Genomic DNA, 15,208 nt, shown 5'->3' with positions numbered 1-15,208 from the left:
CCCAACTCTGTATCATGTAAGACTTCAGTAATATGTTATTATACCATACTTCCCACTTTTTGTAAACCTTTTTAACAAGATTCTTCCAGGAACTCAACTGTCTACAATACTTATATCAAAAACTATATTTTTCTTTTTTAAACTTTCTTCCCATGTAATAATGAACATTTCTGACTGTTAATAATCTTAATAAAAATAAATTTTCTTAGGATCATAGAAGATTCAAGGTAACTGTAGCTTGCAACCATTTATACCTTGCCAGTACTCACCCTTAGATCTCATTCCCTGTCTCAAGGAAGACTAAGTCAGTCAAACCCAGGGTGAATTTGTAAATACCCATCCGGTCATCCAGGTCCAGTTTGAAGGAGGACAGTGTATCACACTGCTTAATTTGCAGGGGGCGGTGCTGCATAATGACCCTATATTTCTACCATATTTTATTTATCTGCTGGTGAATATTTAGATTCCTGGTTTTTGTAAAAGTGGGCCTTTTGATTTGTGGTGATACAAGAGATTCAGGCCCACTGGTCCCTAGTGGCACAAAAGGACAGGCACAGATCTTCTCTCAGGAGTCATATTGAATAAAGAGACAGTGTTTCCAGCCTTTTCTGGTAACTTGGGGTTTTTAAGCCAATGATGTTCTTAATTGGAAAGCTCTGAGGTAATTATAGTTGTTTGATATCTCTACTGTGATACATCCCAAAGTTAGCTTTCTATTCAATAATTGTTTTAATCAGTAATGAATATAAGGGAACTCGTTTGCAAAGCCGTGGAACTGTTTAGATCTGGATGATATTCCTTTGGCAATTAGCTGCAATCAGTAGAAAGACTTTTTGACTACTGTTACTTCATGATAATCAAAGGAGAGAGAGCTGTACTTGGTTGCATACCGCCTACTCAGTGGTGATCTCTGCCTGACATACAAGGCCATGTCCAACCCAGAATTGATGGACATGCTCCACCTAAAGAAAACCATATCCCCTCGAGCCACACGCTCCAGGGATCTAAACCACACCACAACAATAAATAGGACATGCTGGAGGGATAGATTCCTTTCCCAGAGACTTCCCATGCTCTGGAACAAGATTCCAGTCTACATTAGGCAGAGCTCCTCACTAACCCTCTTCAAGAGAAACCTTGATGAGTGGATGGAAAACAGAAAGTTTACCCCAGGGATCACTTCAATGGCTCTGATGGACAGAGGCACAGGGAACTAATCTTATGGGGCGGCGAAAGCCAAGACATTCCAGCTAGGCTTATAAATGCCTTTGGGCAGATAGTCTAGTACCTACCTATGAACCTATGAAAGAAAAATTATCAATCCAAGTTCCAAAGTCCCTAACAACATTCTCATTTTGGAGTGGGATATTGTCTGTGCTGTATGCCAGGGGAGGGGATGTGTACCAAAAGTGGCAATATTGCACTTTTGACATCTAATCTTAGTAAATTTTTAGTACACAGATATTCAAAGTATAAGTTCTTGCTGAATGGCTTGGGCATTAGATGGAGACTTGAGAATGACTCCTAGTTTTTACTCACCTGCAAACTTCGTTAGCTAGAGGTCTCAGTACATGGTCTAGAGACCAGAAAAGTAAGTGCCAAAACCTCTGGTCACATTCATATTTCGGATGAGGCACTTGCTACCAGCACCATATGGTTTCTGTCTTTTTTCAATTTGCTATCCATTTTACCACTTATGGATCTATTTGTAATGTATTAAGCTTACTAACTGTGCTAACATGGAGGATAGTGACATTGCAAATAGGAGGCTACAGCCTAATTTCTAGTTCCTATATTCAAAATAGACTAGATCACTAAAGCCGAGGTCACGTATACTGTGTTGATAACATGACCTCTATCAACAGCCAGTGTTACCCTTTCAAAGAAGTTAACCGGATTGATTTGACAGGATCTACCCTTGACAGAGCCAAACTGCAGTGGGCCTAGCCTGATGAGATTTTTAATATTGTAGTTTATCGGGTCAGCTATAATACATTCCATGGCCTTACAAATAAGACTTAGACTGATGGGCTTATATTTCCAAGGGGCAGTGGTAGAGCACCCCTGTGGAATGGCATCAGTAACTGCTGTAGCCCAATCCTGAAGGACAAAGCCAATGGCTAAACCTGGGTTAAATAGTTCTAGGAGTGGCTCTGTCAGGGCTTGCTTATTGAACAGCCAGACATGTTAAGTATACTGTCGGATCCTGTGAAGATAGGTGAAGGCTGCCAGCCTAGCCAAATAGAATTTTGTAAATAATTCTGTCATTTGTAAATATTAATGTAAACCACAGGCTTGTTCTCTTAAATGTGAAAAGACTGTATTGGATATTGAATTGCAAAAATATAATAGTGCACTCTGCTGTAAGAAAGCTAAGTCAAGCATTTTATGACTGTCTTTGATGTCAAAATTCGGAGCCAATATGTCTGGATGAAGGGATTCTGCCTATTGTTTTGAGGCCAGAGTTAATTTGTAAAATTTGCACATATAATTTATTTTATTGCTCCGGTTTCTGACCAGCTGCAAGATTAAAGAGGCTATTAATCTCTGAGAGTCTGTTAGCCTTGGAACCAGAAAGAAATTTTTAATACCCTAGCATTGCCCCTGGCTGCTGTCTGCTTCTGGCCCGGCATCTTTTCTCCCTGTACCCTGCTCTACACTGTGCTGTTCCAGCCTATATTTTTCTGGGAACCTACCTTCCAGCCTATATTTCCCGAGAGCCCACCTACCTGGAAACAAAGGACCCTTTCAACAATAAACCGTGGTGTCATCTCTCAGCCTCTACTCCCTGCTCCCTCTCTCAAGGAAAATAAAATACCCTGCTCTACACTCTGCTGTTCCAGCCTATATTTTTCTGAGAACCTACCTTCCAGCCTATATTTTCCGAGAACCTACCTACCTGGAAACAAAGGACCCTTTCAACAATAAACTGTGGTGTCATCTCTCAGTCTCTACTCCCTGCTCCCTCTCTCAAGGAAAATAAAATAAAATACCCTGCTTTACACTGTGCTGTTCCAGCCTATATTTTTCTGAGAACCTACCTTCCAGCCTACATTTTCCAGGAACCTACCTACCTGGAAACAAAGGACCCTTTCAACAATAAACCGTGGTGTCATCTCTCAGCCTCTACTCCCTGCTCCCTCTCTCAAGGAAAAGAAAATAAAAGTATGTTACCTATGTCCTGCCTGTAAAACTTACTACCGTCCGCTGTTATTTCAGGGGTTCTAAAGCTCGCCCTGAGCCCGGTCAGCCAGCAGCCTCTTACCCCCCCAAACTAGCTACCTTAGTAAACAAATCTCCTACACCACCTCTCAGTACCCCTCTTACTAATTTTTCTCACTTCCCTAATCTATCAACAGCCTACCCTCCCCACCATATTTGCTTGTAATACCAGCTTTGCCCAGTAGGTGGCACCCCTATCCCATCTAATATTTCTCCTGCTTATCCATTTCATATTCTGCCGTTATTATTCTATACTTCTATTAAACTGAACTACTCTAAAACTTCACACTGCACCCTTTTTCTTACTTATTACACTCTCCTGTTCTATAACAGACTCCCTACCTATCTGTGTTCCTTCCCACTTTAGACTTGCTTACCTTATCTTCAGTAATCAGCTCTGCTTACTGATTGTTTCTCCTCCAGCTGCTCCATTGCCTGTCTAAGGCTGTGGTCCTTGGACCCTTCCCCCTTCTCCACCACTTGTACTTATCTTATCCCTAAGCCCTTACCTGTCTTCATTTCTCTACATTCCTGGTTTCTGTAGTCTTCAGAAACTTATGCTCCACCTCTAGGATAACCAATAGACTTCTTAGTCTGTCACCTCCCCCTCCTGACTGTACTGACTCATCACCCTTCTCCCCTCCCCTCCCTGCCTTTTATTCTTTTGAAAACCATAAATACCCCTAGTTTGGCGTGGCGCCATCTTTAATACCCTAGCATTGCCCCTGGCTGCTGTCCACTTCTGGCCCGGCATCTTTTCCCCCTGGTAAGTAGTGATCGGTTGACTGTATTTGTTCCACCCTTTGACAATAGTTCTTAACTGTTTTTCTTTTTACATGCTTAAAGTCAGATTAATGTTATTTTTTACTATGTGTGCCTTAACACCATAACCTTCTCTGCTGGTGTCTTGGAAGATCAAAACTGCTTGTAATAATACGCCAGGAAAGGTCATTTAATGTTCAATCACCCTCGTGGTACCTCCAAATAAACGGCTATGTTTCAGGTGCCGGAATTATGGTGATAACAGCTGCTTAAATATTCTGCAGCTTGAGTTACTTTTAAAACATTAATTGTAAAGCTGGTATACCTGTTATATTGTAATTTCCATGTTGTTTCTGTGTTTGTTATGCCGAAACAAATGTACTGAAAGGCTTTGAGAGGTCAGAATTGTTGTTTCTGTGCTTGTTATGTTGAAAACAGTTGTATTGAAAGGCTTTGCGAGGTCAGAATTACGTTTGTAACGGCTTCTTAGACAGCTGCATTTTGGGCTACATTTAAATGTCCGTTTAGGACATGTATCCTTTGCGGACATCTTGGAGATCCTTAAGCAATGAGGCGACTGGCAGTCCAAACCCCCTTCTGCTGAGGAGTCGGTGTTCCTCAAGGCCTTCGGGGCTCAGCCCTCCACCTCCTAGGTGTCTCCGCCCTTCGATGAGCTTCTGGATTTGATCTCTCGAAGGGCGTGGGAACACTCGGACTCTGTTGAACCGGTGCCAGCTCACCCCAGTAAATTCCTTTCGGCACCCCCTGATAAGGACTTTCTTTCCAAAGGTGTGGCTGTAGATGCCTTGGTGGTGGCATCTGCCACCCAGCAAGATGTGGCAGAGGCTTCAACATCCGTCCATCCTCCTAATAGGGAGTCTAGGAGCATGGATCGGTACGGGAAACGCACCCTTACTTCATCAACCTTTACATTAAGGTCTCTGAACTACTTGACGCATTTCACGAGACTGCAGAGGGATCTGGTCAAGGAGCTTTTGGATACCCTCTCCGGTAACTTACCTGAGCAGTTAGCCCAGACGGTTAACTCCTAGTTGGCTACCCTGTCCTCGTTATCCAACTCGTCCATGAGGCTCATTTTGTATGCAGCCGAAGGAGCGAGCAGAGCGGCAGGAACAGGTGTTGCTCTACGGAGACAAGCCTGGCTACGCCTGTGTCACTTTGTGGAGGCCTTTAAGTCTTCCTTTGCCGACGCCCCCTTCGATGGGTCCTCTCTGTTTGGACCCAAGGTAAAGGACACTGACTCGCTGCGAACAGGAGGGTAAGACTTTAACTGCCGTAGGGGCCCGGTTTTCCACTCCCTTCAGACCTTATCCCAAGGCTCAAAGAGGAGGGAAAATGTGGTTCCATAAGTCTCAAAAGCCTTACTCGTCGCAGCAGAGCGATTCCCCTTCTAGAGGCAGAGGAGGGGGAAATTTTTCAGGAAGACGCCGTCCCAGAGGCGGCGGAGGCCCCCGCAACACTGGAGACTGCGAGTCCTTTTGTGGCTCCTCCTCCTTCCAGCATCCCTGAAGGAGTGCCCGACTGTGCAGCTCCGGAGCCAGTCGGGGGTCATTTTTCGAGGCACCTAAAGGCATGGGAAAGTATCACTCAGGACCAATGGGTGCTCCGAATCATCGCCGGAGGTTACACAATTCCTTTCTCTCAACCCCCCCCCCCACCATCCCAAAGAATCCTGGACCCGCCACCCAGTCAACGGGATCTGGCAGCCAGCGAAATATTGAAGCTGCTTCAAAAAGGAGTCATCCAACCTGTCCCCGCAGATTAGGCCGGATCAGGGACTTACTCAAGATTCTTTTTGGTACCAAAAAAGACCGGGGACTTGAGGCCCATTTTGGATCTCAGCAAGTTAAACCGATCAGTGAAAAAGTCCAAATTCCAGATGGTCACCTTGCAATCCATTCTCCCGCTTTTGGAGAAAGGTGTTTGGATGTGCTCCATAGATCTCAAAGACGCCTATTATCACATTCTGATAGATCAGGCGTCAAGGAGACACTTGCGCTTCAGCCTAGGAGACAGTCATTTCCAGTTCTGTGCACTGCCCTTTGGTCTCACCACAGCCCCCAGGGTGTTCACCAAATGTTTGGCAGTGGTGACTGCTCACCTGAGAAGTCTAGGATTCCAGGTGTTTCCATACCTAGACGACTGGCTTCTAACTGCCACCTCCAGGCATCTAGTCTTCAAAACTCTAGCAGACACTTTCTCCCTTGGCAACTCCTTAGGAATCACATTCAATTGGACAAAATCCGTATTGCTGCCATCACAGCGTATTCTGTTTATTGGTGCAGAAATAGACTCAAGGCAGATGCGAGTCTATCTTCCTGTGGAAAGGATAGCAACACTGCAGTCTCAGGTTCGGGCATTACTCCTCAGACGTCGCGCTCCAGCGAGAATGGTCCTGCAGCTGTTGGGTTCCATGTCAGCCACCATTCTTCTGGTCCCCTTGGCAAGGTTGCATATGAGGTACTCCAGTGGCTCCTATCAGTCCAGTGGTCTTATCAAGACCTTCCCCTCAGTCACCACATATTGATCACAGAGACGTGCAAACAGGATCTTCGTTGGTGGCTTCTTTCCTCCAACCTGAATCTAGGGCGACCATTCGTTCCCCCACTCCCCTTGGCCACGTTGACTACGGACGCCTCCCAGACAGGGTGGGGGGGACATTATCTGAACAGGTCGGTCCAAGGCACGTGGCACTCCAACGAGAGTCTTCTCCACATCAATATCCTGGAAATGAGGGCGGTGCTTTTAACGTTGCAAGCACTGCACGATCACCTCCCCCAGGGTACGATTGCCATTCAGTCCGACAACATGTCGGTAGTCTGGTACTTGAACAAGCAAGGAGGGACCAGGTCTTACCCCCTTTGCAGAGAGGCCATGAAGGTATGGGATTGGGCGATTGCTACCAAACGTTTTCTAGTGGCAACACACATTCCGGGGAGATCCAGTGTGATAGCCGACAGACTGAGCAGGACTATTCTCTCCCCTCACGAGTGGTCCTTGAACGACAGAGTGGTAACACAGATTTTCACGAGATGGGGAGCTCTCAATGCAAAATGCCAGCAGTTCTTCTCTCTCACCCCAGTTCCGGGGGAGATCCCCAAGGATGCTCTAGTCCAAGCTTGGCCCCCCGGTCTGCTATACGCCTTTCCACCGGTTCCCCTTCTCCCCAAGGTGATTCAGAAGGCGATTCGCTTGGAAAGCAAAATGATTCTAATCGCCCCATACTGGCCTCATCAAGTCTGGTTTCCTTTTCTTCACAAATATGCATTGGAGGGTCCCTGGTTCCTGGACCAAGTTCCGGACCTCTTGACACATCAGTCAGGACAGCTCCATCAGTCCCTCCATTCATTGAAGCTAGCAGCTTGGCTACTCCTCTTCCGACCATAGTTAGGAGCCATTCTTTCGACCCTGATGTCATGCATATTTTGTCCTCGGCCCACAAGACTTCTACTAAGAAGATGTATTGCAGTAAATGGAAGAGGTTTGCTATTTGGGCCCAACTCCGAGGATTAGACCCTATGACAGCCTCGGTGTCAGAGGTTCTGAAGTTTTTAACTTCCCTGTTCAATCAGGGTTGTTCGGTGTCTACCATCAAAGTTCAATTGGCGGCTATTTCTAATTTTCACGAGAGCGTAGAACCACCTTTAATGAGCAACAAGTTGTGCAAAGCTTTTATTAAAGGAGCTTGGCTTCTACAGCCCCCTATATCTCATCCCGCACCACCGTGGGACCTTAACGTAGTGTTAGGTGCATTAACCGCACCTCCCTTTGAGCCGGCAGCAACCTGTGACTTAAAATTTCTTTCTTGGAAGACTGCCCTTCTAGTTGCTATTACATCAGCCAGGCGAGTTTCAGAACTTCAAGCCCTATGTGTCAAACCACCATACCTGGTATTTCACAAGGATAGAGTATCTCTTAGACCAAACCCATCCTTTATACCAAAGGTTTGTTCTAACTTTTGTTTGCAACAATCACTGGAATTACCGTTTTTTTTCCCTAAGTATTCAAACAGAGCTGAGTATACCTTTCACAGCTTAGACGTGCACAGACAATTACGTTTCTATTTGGATAGGACACACCAAGCACGAAAATCAGATCAACTGTTTGTGTCCTTTTCGGATAGTAAATTGGACAGTGGATCAGAGACTGTATCAGTCATATTTATCGCATTTCAAATAAGGAGCTTACAGTTCCAGTGAAAGCTCATTCTACCAGGGCTATGGCCACTTCGGCAGCCTTTCATTCCAAGCTCTCTATTAGTGACATCTGTGCGGCTGGTACGTGGTCTTCTCTACACACCTTTATTTCTCACTACAAATTGGATGTGGCATCTAGGGGTCGAGCTTCCTTCGGTTCCACGGTTCTCCGGACCGTTTTCCAGTGAGCCACCCAGGAATTAGCTGCTAGGGACGCTGTCCCATCTGTAGAGAATGTAGGCAAGATAGGATCACATTACATCATTTAGTTATGTACTTACCATAACTTTAGATGTATGGGATCCATCTCGCCTACATTCCTAATAACCCACCCTCCTTCCCCCTGCCTTGTAGGCCAGAAGAGACCGGACAATCCGAATTCAACTTTTTCCTCTCTTGAAACACCTGGCAATGTTATAACAACAGTCTATGTGGGTGTGCATGTGTGCGGACAAACAAGATCTGGGGAAGCAGTAGTGGTGCATCCTGGGATATGAGGTAACTCAGCCAATAAGAGACTGCGTTCTACTGTATCGCGGCCGAGTCGGAGCCGAGGATCGGCTCCGAACCCATCTGTAGAGAATGTAGGTGAGATGGATCCCATACATCTAAAGTTATGGTAAGTACATAACTAAAAGTTTTTCACCCTTTGAGTTGCTGCATGAGCATAGGGTGAGGGGACCTCTAGATTTAATTCAAGATGAGTGGGGAGGTGAGTCTGTTGTGGCATATGTCCTAAACCTCAGGACAAGGATCAGGGAACTTATGGGTTTGGCCCAGGAGAACCTGGCAGAAGCCCAACACCAGAAAAAGGTGCAGTACTACAGGAATGCTCGAGCTAGAGAATATGCTGTGGGGCAGCAGGTAATGGTTCTCATTCCTGTTAGACACAACAAGCTGCAAGCAGCTTGGGAGGGACCCTGCAAGGTGGTAAAGGTAAGTGATGTTAACTACATGGTGGAACTGCTAGGCAGGAGGCAGGGGCACAAATTGTACCATGTTAACATGATGAAACCTTACCATGATAGGGAGGCCCTTGTGCTGAGCATTTGCAGTGGATTGCAGGAGGAGTCTGAGGGAAATCTGGTGACTGATCACCTCAGTGGAAGGGGTAGCAATGTCCCAGCAGCTGTCTCCTACCCAAGTTCGAGAAATCCAAGCAGTGTTACAGGAGTTTGAGGACATGTTCAGTGGGAAACCAGGGTGCACCCACCTGGCGCAGCACCTGGTGGATACAGGACCCCAAAGGCCTATTAGGCGGGCCCCTTATAGGGTGCCTGAAAGAGTCAAGCAGACTCTGAGGGAGGAGATACAGGTCATGTTGGAACTAGGGGCGATTCAAGAGTCCAACAATCCCTGGGCCTCCCAAGTGGTGCTGGTGCCAAAGAAGGATGGCAACACCAGGTTCTGTGTGGACTACAGGAAATTAAATAGTCACACAGAGTCAGATGCTTACCCTATGCCTAGGACAGATGAGGCCCTAGAGCAGCTGGGTGGAGCTAAGTATCTAACAACCATTGATCTTATGAAAGGTTACTGGCAGGAGCCCTTGACTCCCAGTGCTAAAGAGAAGTCCGCCTTTGTAACTCCTTTTGGCTTGTATGAGTTCACAAAGATGCTCTTTGGGATGAAAAATGCCCCAGCAACTTTCCAGAGGCTGGTAGATCATATCCTATCAGGAGGAGGAGGGTTTGCTCTTGCTGATCTAGATGATATTGCAATCTACAGCCATTCCTGACAAGAGCATCTTCAACATGTCAGGGAGGTGCTGGGCAGACTACAGAGGGCAGGGTTGACCATTAAGCCCAGCAAATGTCAGGTGGGTATAACAGAGGTCTCCTACCTGGGACATAGAGTGGGGAGTCATAAGATCAGGCCAGATAAGGTAGTGTGGACCCCAGCATGTGAGCAGGCATTCCAGAAGCTTAAGGAAGCTTTTGGAGGACCCCTTGTGTTAGCCAGTCCAGATTGCAGCAAAGAACTTTTGTGCCGGTGGATACTTCAAGCAATGGGGTGGGGATGTACTTAGCCAGATTTCTTCTGAGGGAGAAGAGCACCCAGTGGTTTATCTCAGTCGTAGGCTGCAACCCAGGGAGGAATGCTATGCAGGTGTAGAAAGGAATGTCTAGCCATAGTGTGGGCACTGCAGAAACTTCAGCCTTATCTGTATGGAAGAAAATTCACTGTAGTGACAGATCACAATCCCCGAACATGGTTAAACAAAGCCAGCCAGCAAAATGCCAAGTTGCTAAGATGGAGCCTAGGGTTGCAAGCATATGATATATCAGTGCAGCACCGCATTGGAATTAGCAATGCCAACGCAGATGAGCTCTCAAGACAGGGAATGGGGTAAGGTATACTCAGATAGACCAGACCCTCTCAAGCAATGTTTCTCAAGGATCACTTGAAAGACTAGCTTGAGTTCTCCAGGGGGGGAGATGTGTGAAGATAGGTGAAGGCTGCCAGCCTAGCCAGATAGAATTTTGTAGATAATTCTGTCATTTGTAAATATTAATGTAAGCCACAGGCTTGTTCTCTTAAATGTGAAAAAACTGCATTGGATGTTGAACTGCAAAAATGTAACATCAATGCACTCTGCTGTAAGAAAGCTAAGTCAAGAATTTTATGACTGTCTTTGATGTCGAAATATGGAGCTGATATGTCTGGATGAAGGAATTATGCCTATTGTTTTGAGGCCAGAGTTAATTGCTAGAATTTGCATGTATAATTTCTTTTATTGCTCTGGTTCCTTACCAGCTCCAAGAGCAAAGGGGCTATTAACCTCTGAGAAAATATCATTTTAATTGATTAAATATATATTGTTCATAATATTTAGTTAACAGTACAATTTATGTAAGAGGATACAAGTGAATGTTTCAAAAACAATGACTCGTATCAATTTGGTCAAAAGTACTTTACTCGCACTATTTTTGTTGAAGTACATTTCAGATACTGGAAAGAAGTTTATGTGAATAAAGATTTGCGGAATTTGAAGACTTCGCGTCAGGCTGGTTCTCTGTTTAACGGTTGTATAAACTCTTATCTCAAAGTGTGTGTGTGTCAGCTACTTTGGTAGGGACACAAAACACTAGTTGGACAGAGAGGGTGCTGGAAGTTTTAGCTTGCCCACTAGGCTGAGATCTGGACCCTATAGTTGCACCAGTGGGAAATTTTATTGGTGACCTAGAGAGAGAGGGAGCAACCAGCCCCAGACTGACTGTGATCTCTGTGTGCTCTTAAGGGAAATTATACTTTACTGTGTGTGTATTCATTATCCTTTCCCTTTATGGACGCCCCTCACTGGTGTTAGTGGTGAGGATTGAGGCTCCTTGATTGCTGGGCCAGTGCACAGGTGTCACAGATCCCATGGAGAAAGTATTTTTAGTCTTGGGGAATACCTTCAGTAAATGTTTTTAGTGATGATGGAGGGCTGGGGCTGAGAGATTCAGTGATAACAGGGCTTTGGATAGTCATCTCTGAGTAAAACTGACACTGAATTTGTTTGCTAGTATATTGATAATGGCTACTGGATCAAAGTAGGTGGTACCAATATGAATAACTTCAGACCATTATTGGGTTTTATTTTGTAGTTTCCTAACATAGCTAAAAATTAATTTATGACTGTCCTTAACTTCAAATGCTAACCTAAGTTCATGGGATGTTTTAGTGGACCTAATAAAGTTTTTGATAAACTTTCTGACTGTATGCTTGATATGAGGGTCTTTTGATTTGTTGTGTACTATAAAGAAGTATCTTTATTTCATCGTAGAGCTTATTTATGTTGGCGAATCACCAGGGTAGTTTGTTTTTAAATTTCCTATTCTATTTAAATCTGGTTGCAGCTGCCAGTCCTCTACATTCACTAAAGTGGGTATATAATTCCTTTGTGAGACTACTTGCCATGGAAATGTCTGCATTGTAGCTGCTTAAAGTGAATTTTGAAACGTCATCATAGAATTTGATGAGATTAATCTGTTAGAAATTCTTGTTTTCTAAGTCACTAATTGCAGTGGGTTTAGAGATTTGAAAGGTGATGATAACAACTTTGTGATCTGATTTAACAAGGGAATAGATGCTAGGTTAAGTACACCAACAAGCTATATTCATAAGGATCGGGTCAAGAATATTATGTCCACTTGTGGGTTTGTTAACTGTCTTGTCCAAAGAGTTTTATTTATTTATTTGACATTTGTTGACCAATTACAGTGCAAGGTATGCAAGTAAAAAATTAACAGGAGGAAAGTAAAATAAAATAACACAATAAACAGTATAAACAAAAAAGGTTAAACAGGTGACCGTTTGCAATGCCTGATCGATGCAAGTGAGAGATCCCAGAAATTGAGGCATTAGAATGAGTAGTAGATATAGAGGAGGTAGACAGGATCAATGTGGCAAAAACACAGAATAATTGTTATAGGTAGTTTAGTAGGATTAGGTAGCTTTTGTTTATTAAATCAAAGAACTTTTCAGCATGTCCTACATTGGAGCTGTAGGTACACCAGTTTATTAAGGTATTGTTAAAGTTTTGCAGAATAATGGAGCTCTTGTTTATAGGACCTTCATCAAGTAAATATATGAACCTGATTTTCAGGAGACATAGAGGGTGTCCTTTAACAGGCTATAGATTGATAGTTGGTCCTCTTTAGTTTGATATGGAGTTCAATGAACTCCAGTGGTGGGTCTCTGTAAATCTGTCTATAGGTGGTATGATCCCTAACAAATATGGAGATGTCACAGCAGCTGCCATCAGGTCTAGTCATGGTAGGTGCAAAATCCAGGGATGGAGGGAGTGCTTTCTGAACATTTAAACAAAGTTTCACTAATCACAGTGATACTGATATATTTCAAATGCAGAAGATGTCAAGGTAAGGCAGGTATTATAGGATGCTCTGACACCAGCTACTAAAAAAATCATTTATGGGTAAGTAGAAGATTTTCTAGTTGTGCCAAAGTAAGGACCAGGAACCTTTTCAGGCCCAGATGCCTGTAGTGCTACAATATTTGTGTGAGTTTTTGTCTCTTAGCCTTTCTTAATCTTTTATAAAGATTCACTTTTCAACCATATATGCTTGCCTGCCCATTGATTCACCCCTTTCTACCAAGTCTCAAGTCAAACAGTTTTTAAAAGGTGTTTTACATATCTGCCCACCTGAAAGACATGTAGTTCCTCTTTGGGATCTTAATTTTGTACTGAGGAAGGGAAGCTTATGCTTTTTATATTTGAGCTGATTCATGAGGCTGATTTGAGGTTATTATCTTGGAAACCAGTGCTACTCATTGCTCTGACTTTTACTAGAAGAATATTGTGAGTTACAAGTTCTAATAGTGAGTCAACCTTATCTCATCTTTTACAAAGATAGGGTAATTTTAAGAACAAATCCTTCAATCATGCCTGAAGTAGTTTTACATTAAGCCAGGCTGTAAATCAACCTTTTTTTTTTCAAAACTAAAAAATAAGGAAGAAAAAACATTATGCACTCTGGATGTCCACAGACAACTCAGATATAAACTGACAGGACAAAAACATTCTAGATTTATAATCATTTGTTTATTTCCTATGGAGGCAAGAAAAAGAGATGATCATTATCAAAACAGATGATTTCTAAATGGCTGTGTCATACTAATGTTTTTTGTCTCACCATAACAGATAACTTCCACCCAAGGCCAGGGGCCACTATTGCAGGAGTTTGGCGTCTTCTGTGAATTTTTAGAAGTATATTAGAGGCATCTGTTTGGTCAGCTGTCCACACCTTTACAAAGCACTATAAATTCAATTCATTTTCTAGGTCTAGAACAGAATTTTCTAGAACTTTTCTACAGGGTCTCCTGGACTGTGATATTTCTTCCTCCTCCTCCACCTCCCTTTTTTTCAAGGCTTTTATATTTTACCCAGATAACTTAGGCTAGTGCAACAGTGATTGAATGATGAACATAGTACAACTATATAAGTAAACCCACCATAACAGCAGATGCTTGTATAGATTCCACCCTCCCTCTGTACCCCTTATTTTACTATGTTGTGGGGTATTTTTCTTTTTCCCTTTCTCCTAGAACATAATTAGCTTGCAGGGCTCTAGCCTTTCTTACTCTGAGGCAAGGTTTGGTGGCCTATCCTCTGATGCTGTACCACTCTCCTTCAACTGCTTAGCAGTTAGGGTACAAGGAATGTGCCCCTAAACTTTGGAAGATGTCTGGTTGTCAAATCTTTGGCAGAATATAACCCATATGACTTAGGCTACTACAACAGTGATCTGTTTGAACATCTATTGGAATGGTAAATTTATTTATACAGCTGTACTTTCTCTACAGATATCATCTTTGAACATTACTAAAAGGATCCAGTGGGTCGGTCCATCTACCCAATTACCAAATAAATAAGTGTTTGTAATATTTTAACAACGCTCACCATAAGCTGCATTAGAAAGTTGCATTAAACTTCATTGTCATATTAGGTGTCCAGAATTAATTATTCTTTCCTTTTTGCTCTTTTTTAGAATAGTTCGTGTCACTAAAGACCAGATAGAAATACTGGCACAATTAGTGAAGGAAGAGCTGATGAAACAAAACTACCAGAAAAATGTGGGCCTACAGAAAGCTCTCATCCAGGAAGACAAGGCAAACACCAAAACACTCCCAAAAGAAAAGTTTATTGCTCTGTGTGAGGAGTTTGACATACCAGTCCATGACATTACCATAGCAAAGGTAAGACTGAGATAAGTGTGCAAGTGCTATGTTTGGAAATTGCCAAAGCACTTAGGAACAGTTGCAGCAGTTTATATTAACTTGATTCCAATTGTTTTTAAGTGGCTTCAAAAAGCTGGACATTATCAGTAAAATATTGTGAGTGAGTAACCATGGAGGTGTAATTTGCAGTTTTTCTGTTGAGTTTTGATCACCAGTGCAGCACAATGCATTTATTCAGAAGCAGGGTTAGGTTGTTTGCAAAGTTGCAGTCACCAAAGGATGGGCGTCAACCCTTTCAAGTGGCCAGCTGGAGGAATGCCTTA

General features: G+C 43.5%; 1 protein-coding gene across 1 annotated transcript in view; it reads left to right on the top strand.

The window, feature by feature from the left end:
* Nucleotides 1-15,208, top strand: part of EFHC1 (EF-hand domain containing 1) — an 856,688-nt gene that overhangs the window by 732,952 nt on the left and 108,528 nt on the right. Inside the window, exon 10 of the mRNA XM_044062385.1 lies at nt 14,696-14,903. Coding sequence (XP_043918320.1) covers nt 14,696-14,903 — 208 coding nt within the window. The remainder of the gene's footprint in view (nt 1-14,695; nt 14,904-15,208) is intronic.

Source organism: Protopterus annectens, chromosome 2.part1, assembly GCF_019279795.1.
Source record: "Protopterus annectens isolate FY-2018-M chromosome 2.part1, PAN1.0, whole genome shotgun sequence".
In the NCBI taxonomy this organism is placed as follows: domain Eukaryota; kingdom Metazoa; phylum Chordata; order Ceratodontiformes; family Protopteridae; genus Protopterus; species Protopterus annectens.
This window is presented reverse-complemented; position numbering and strand designations above follow the sequence as displayed.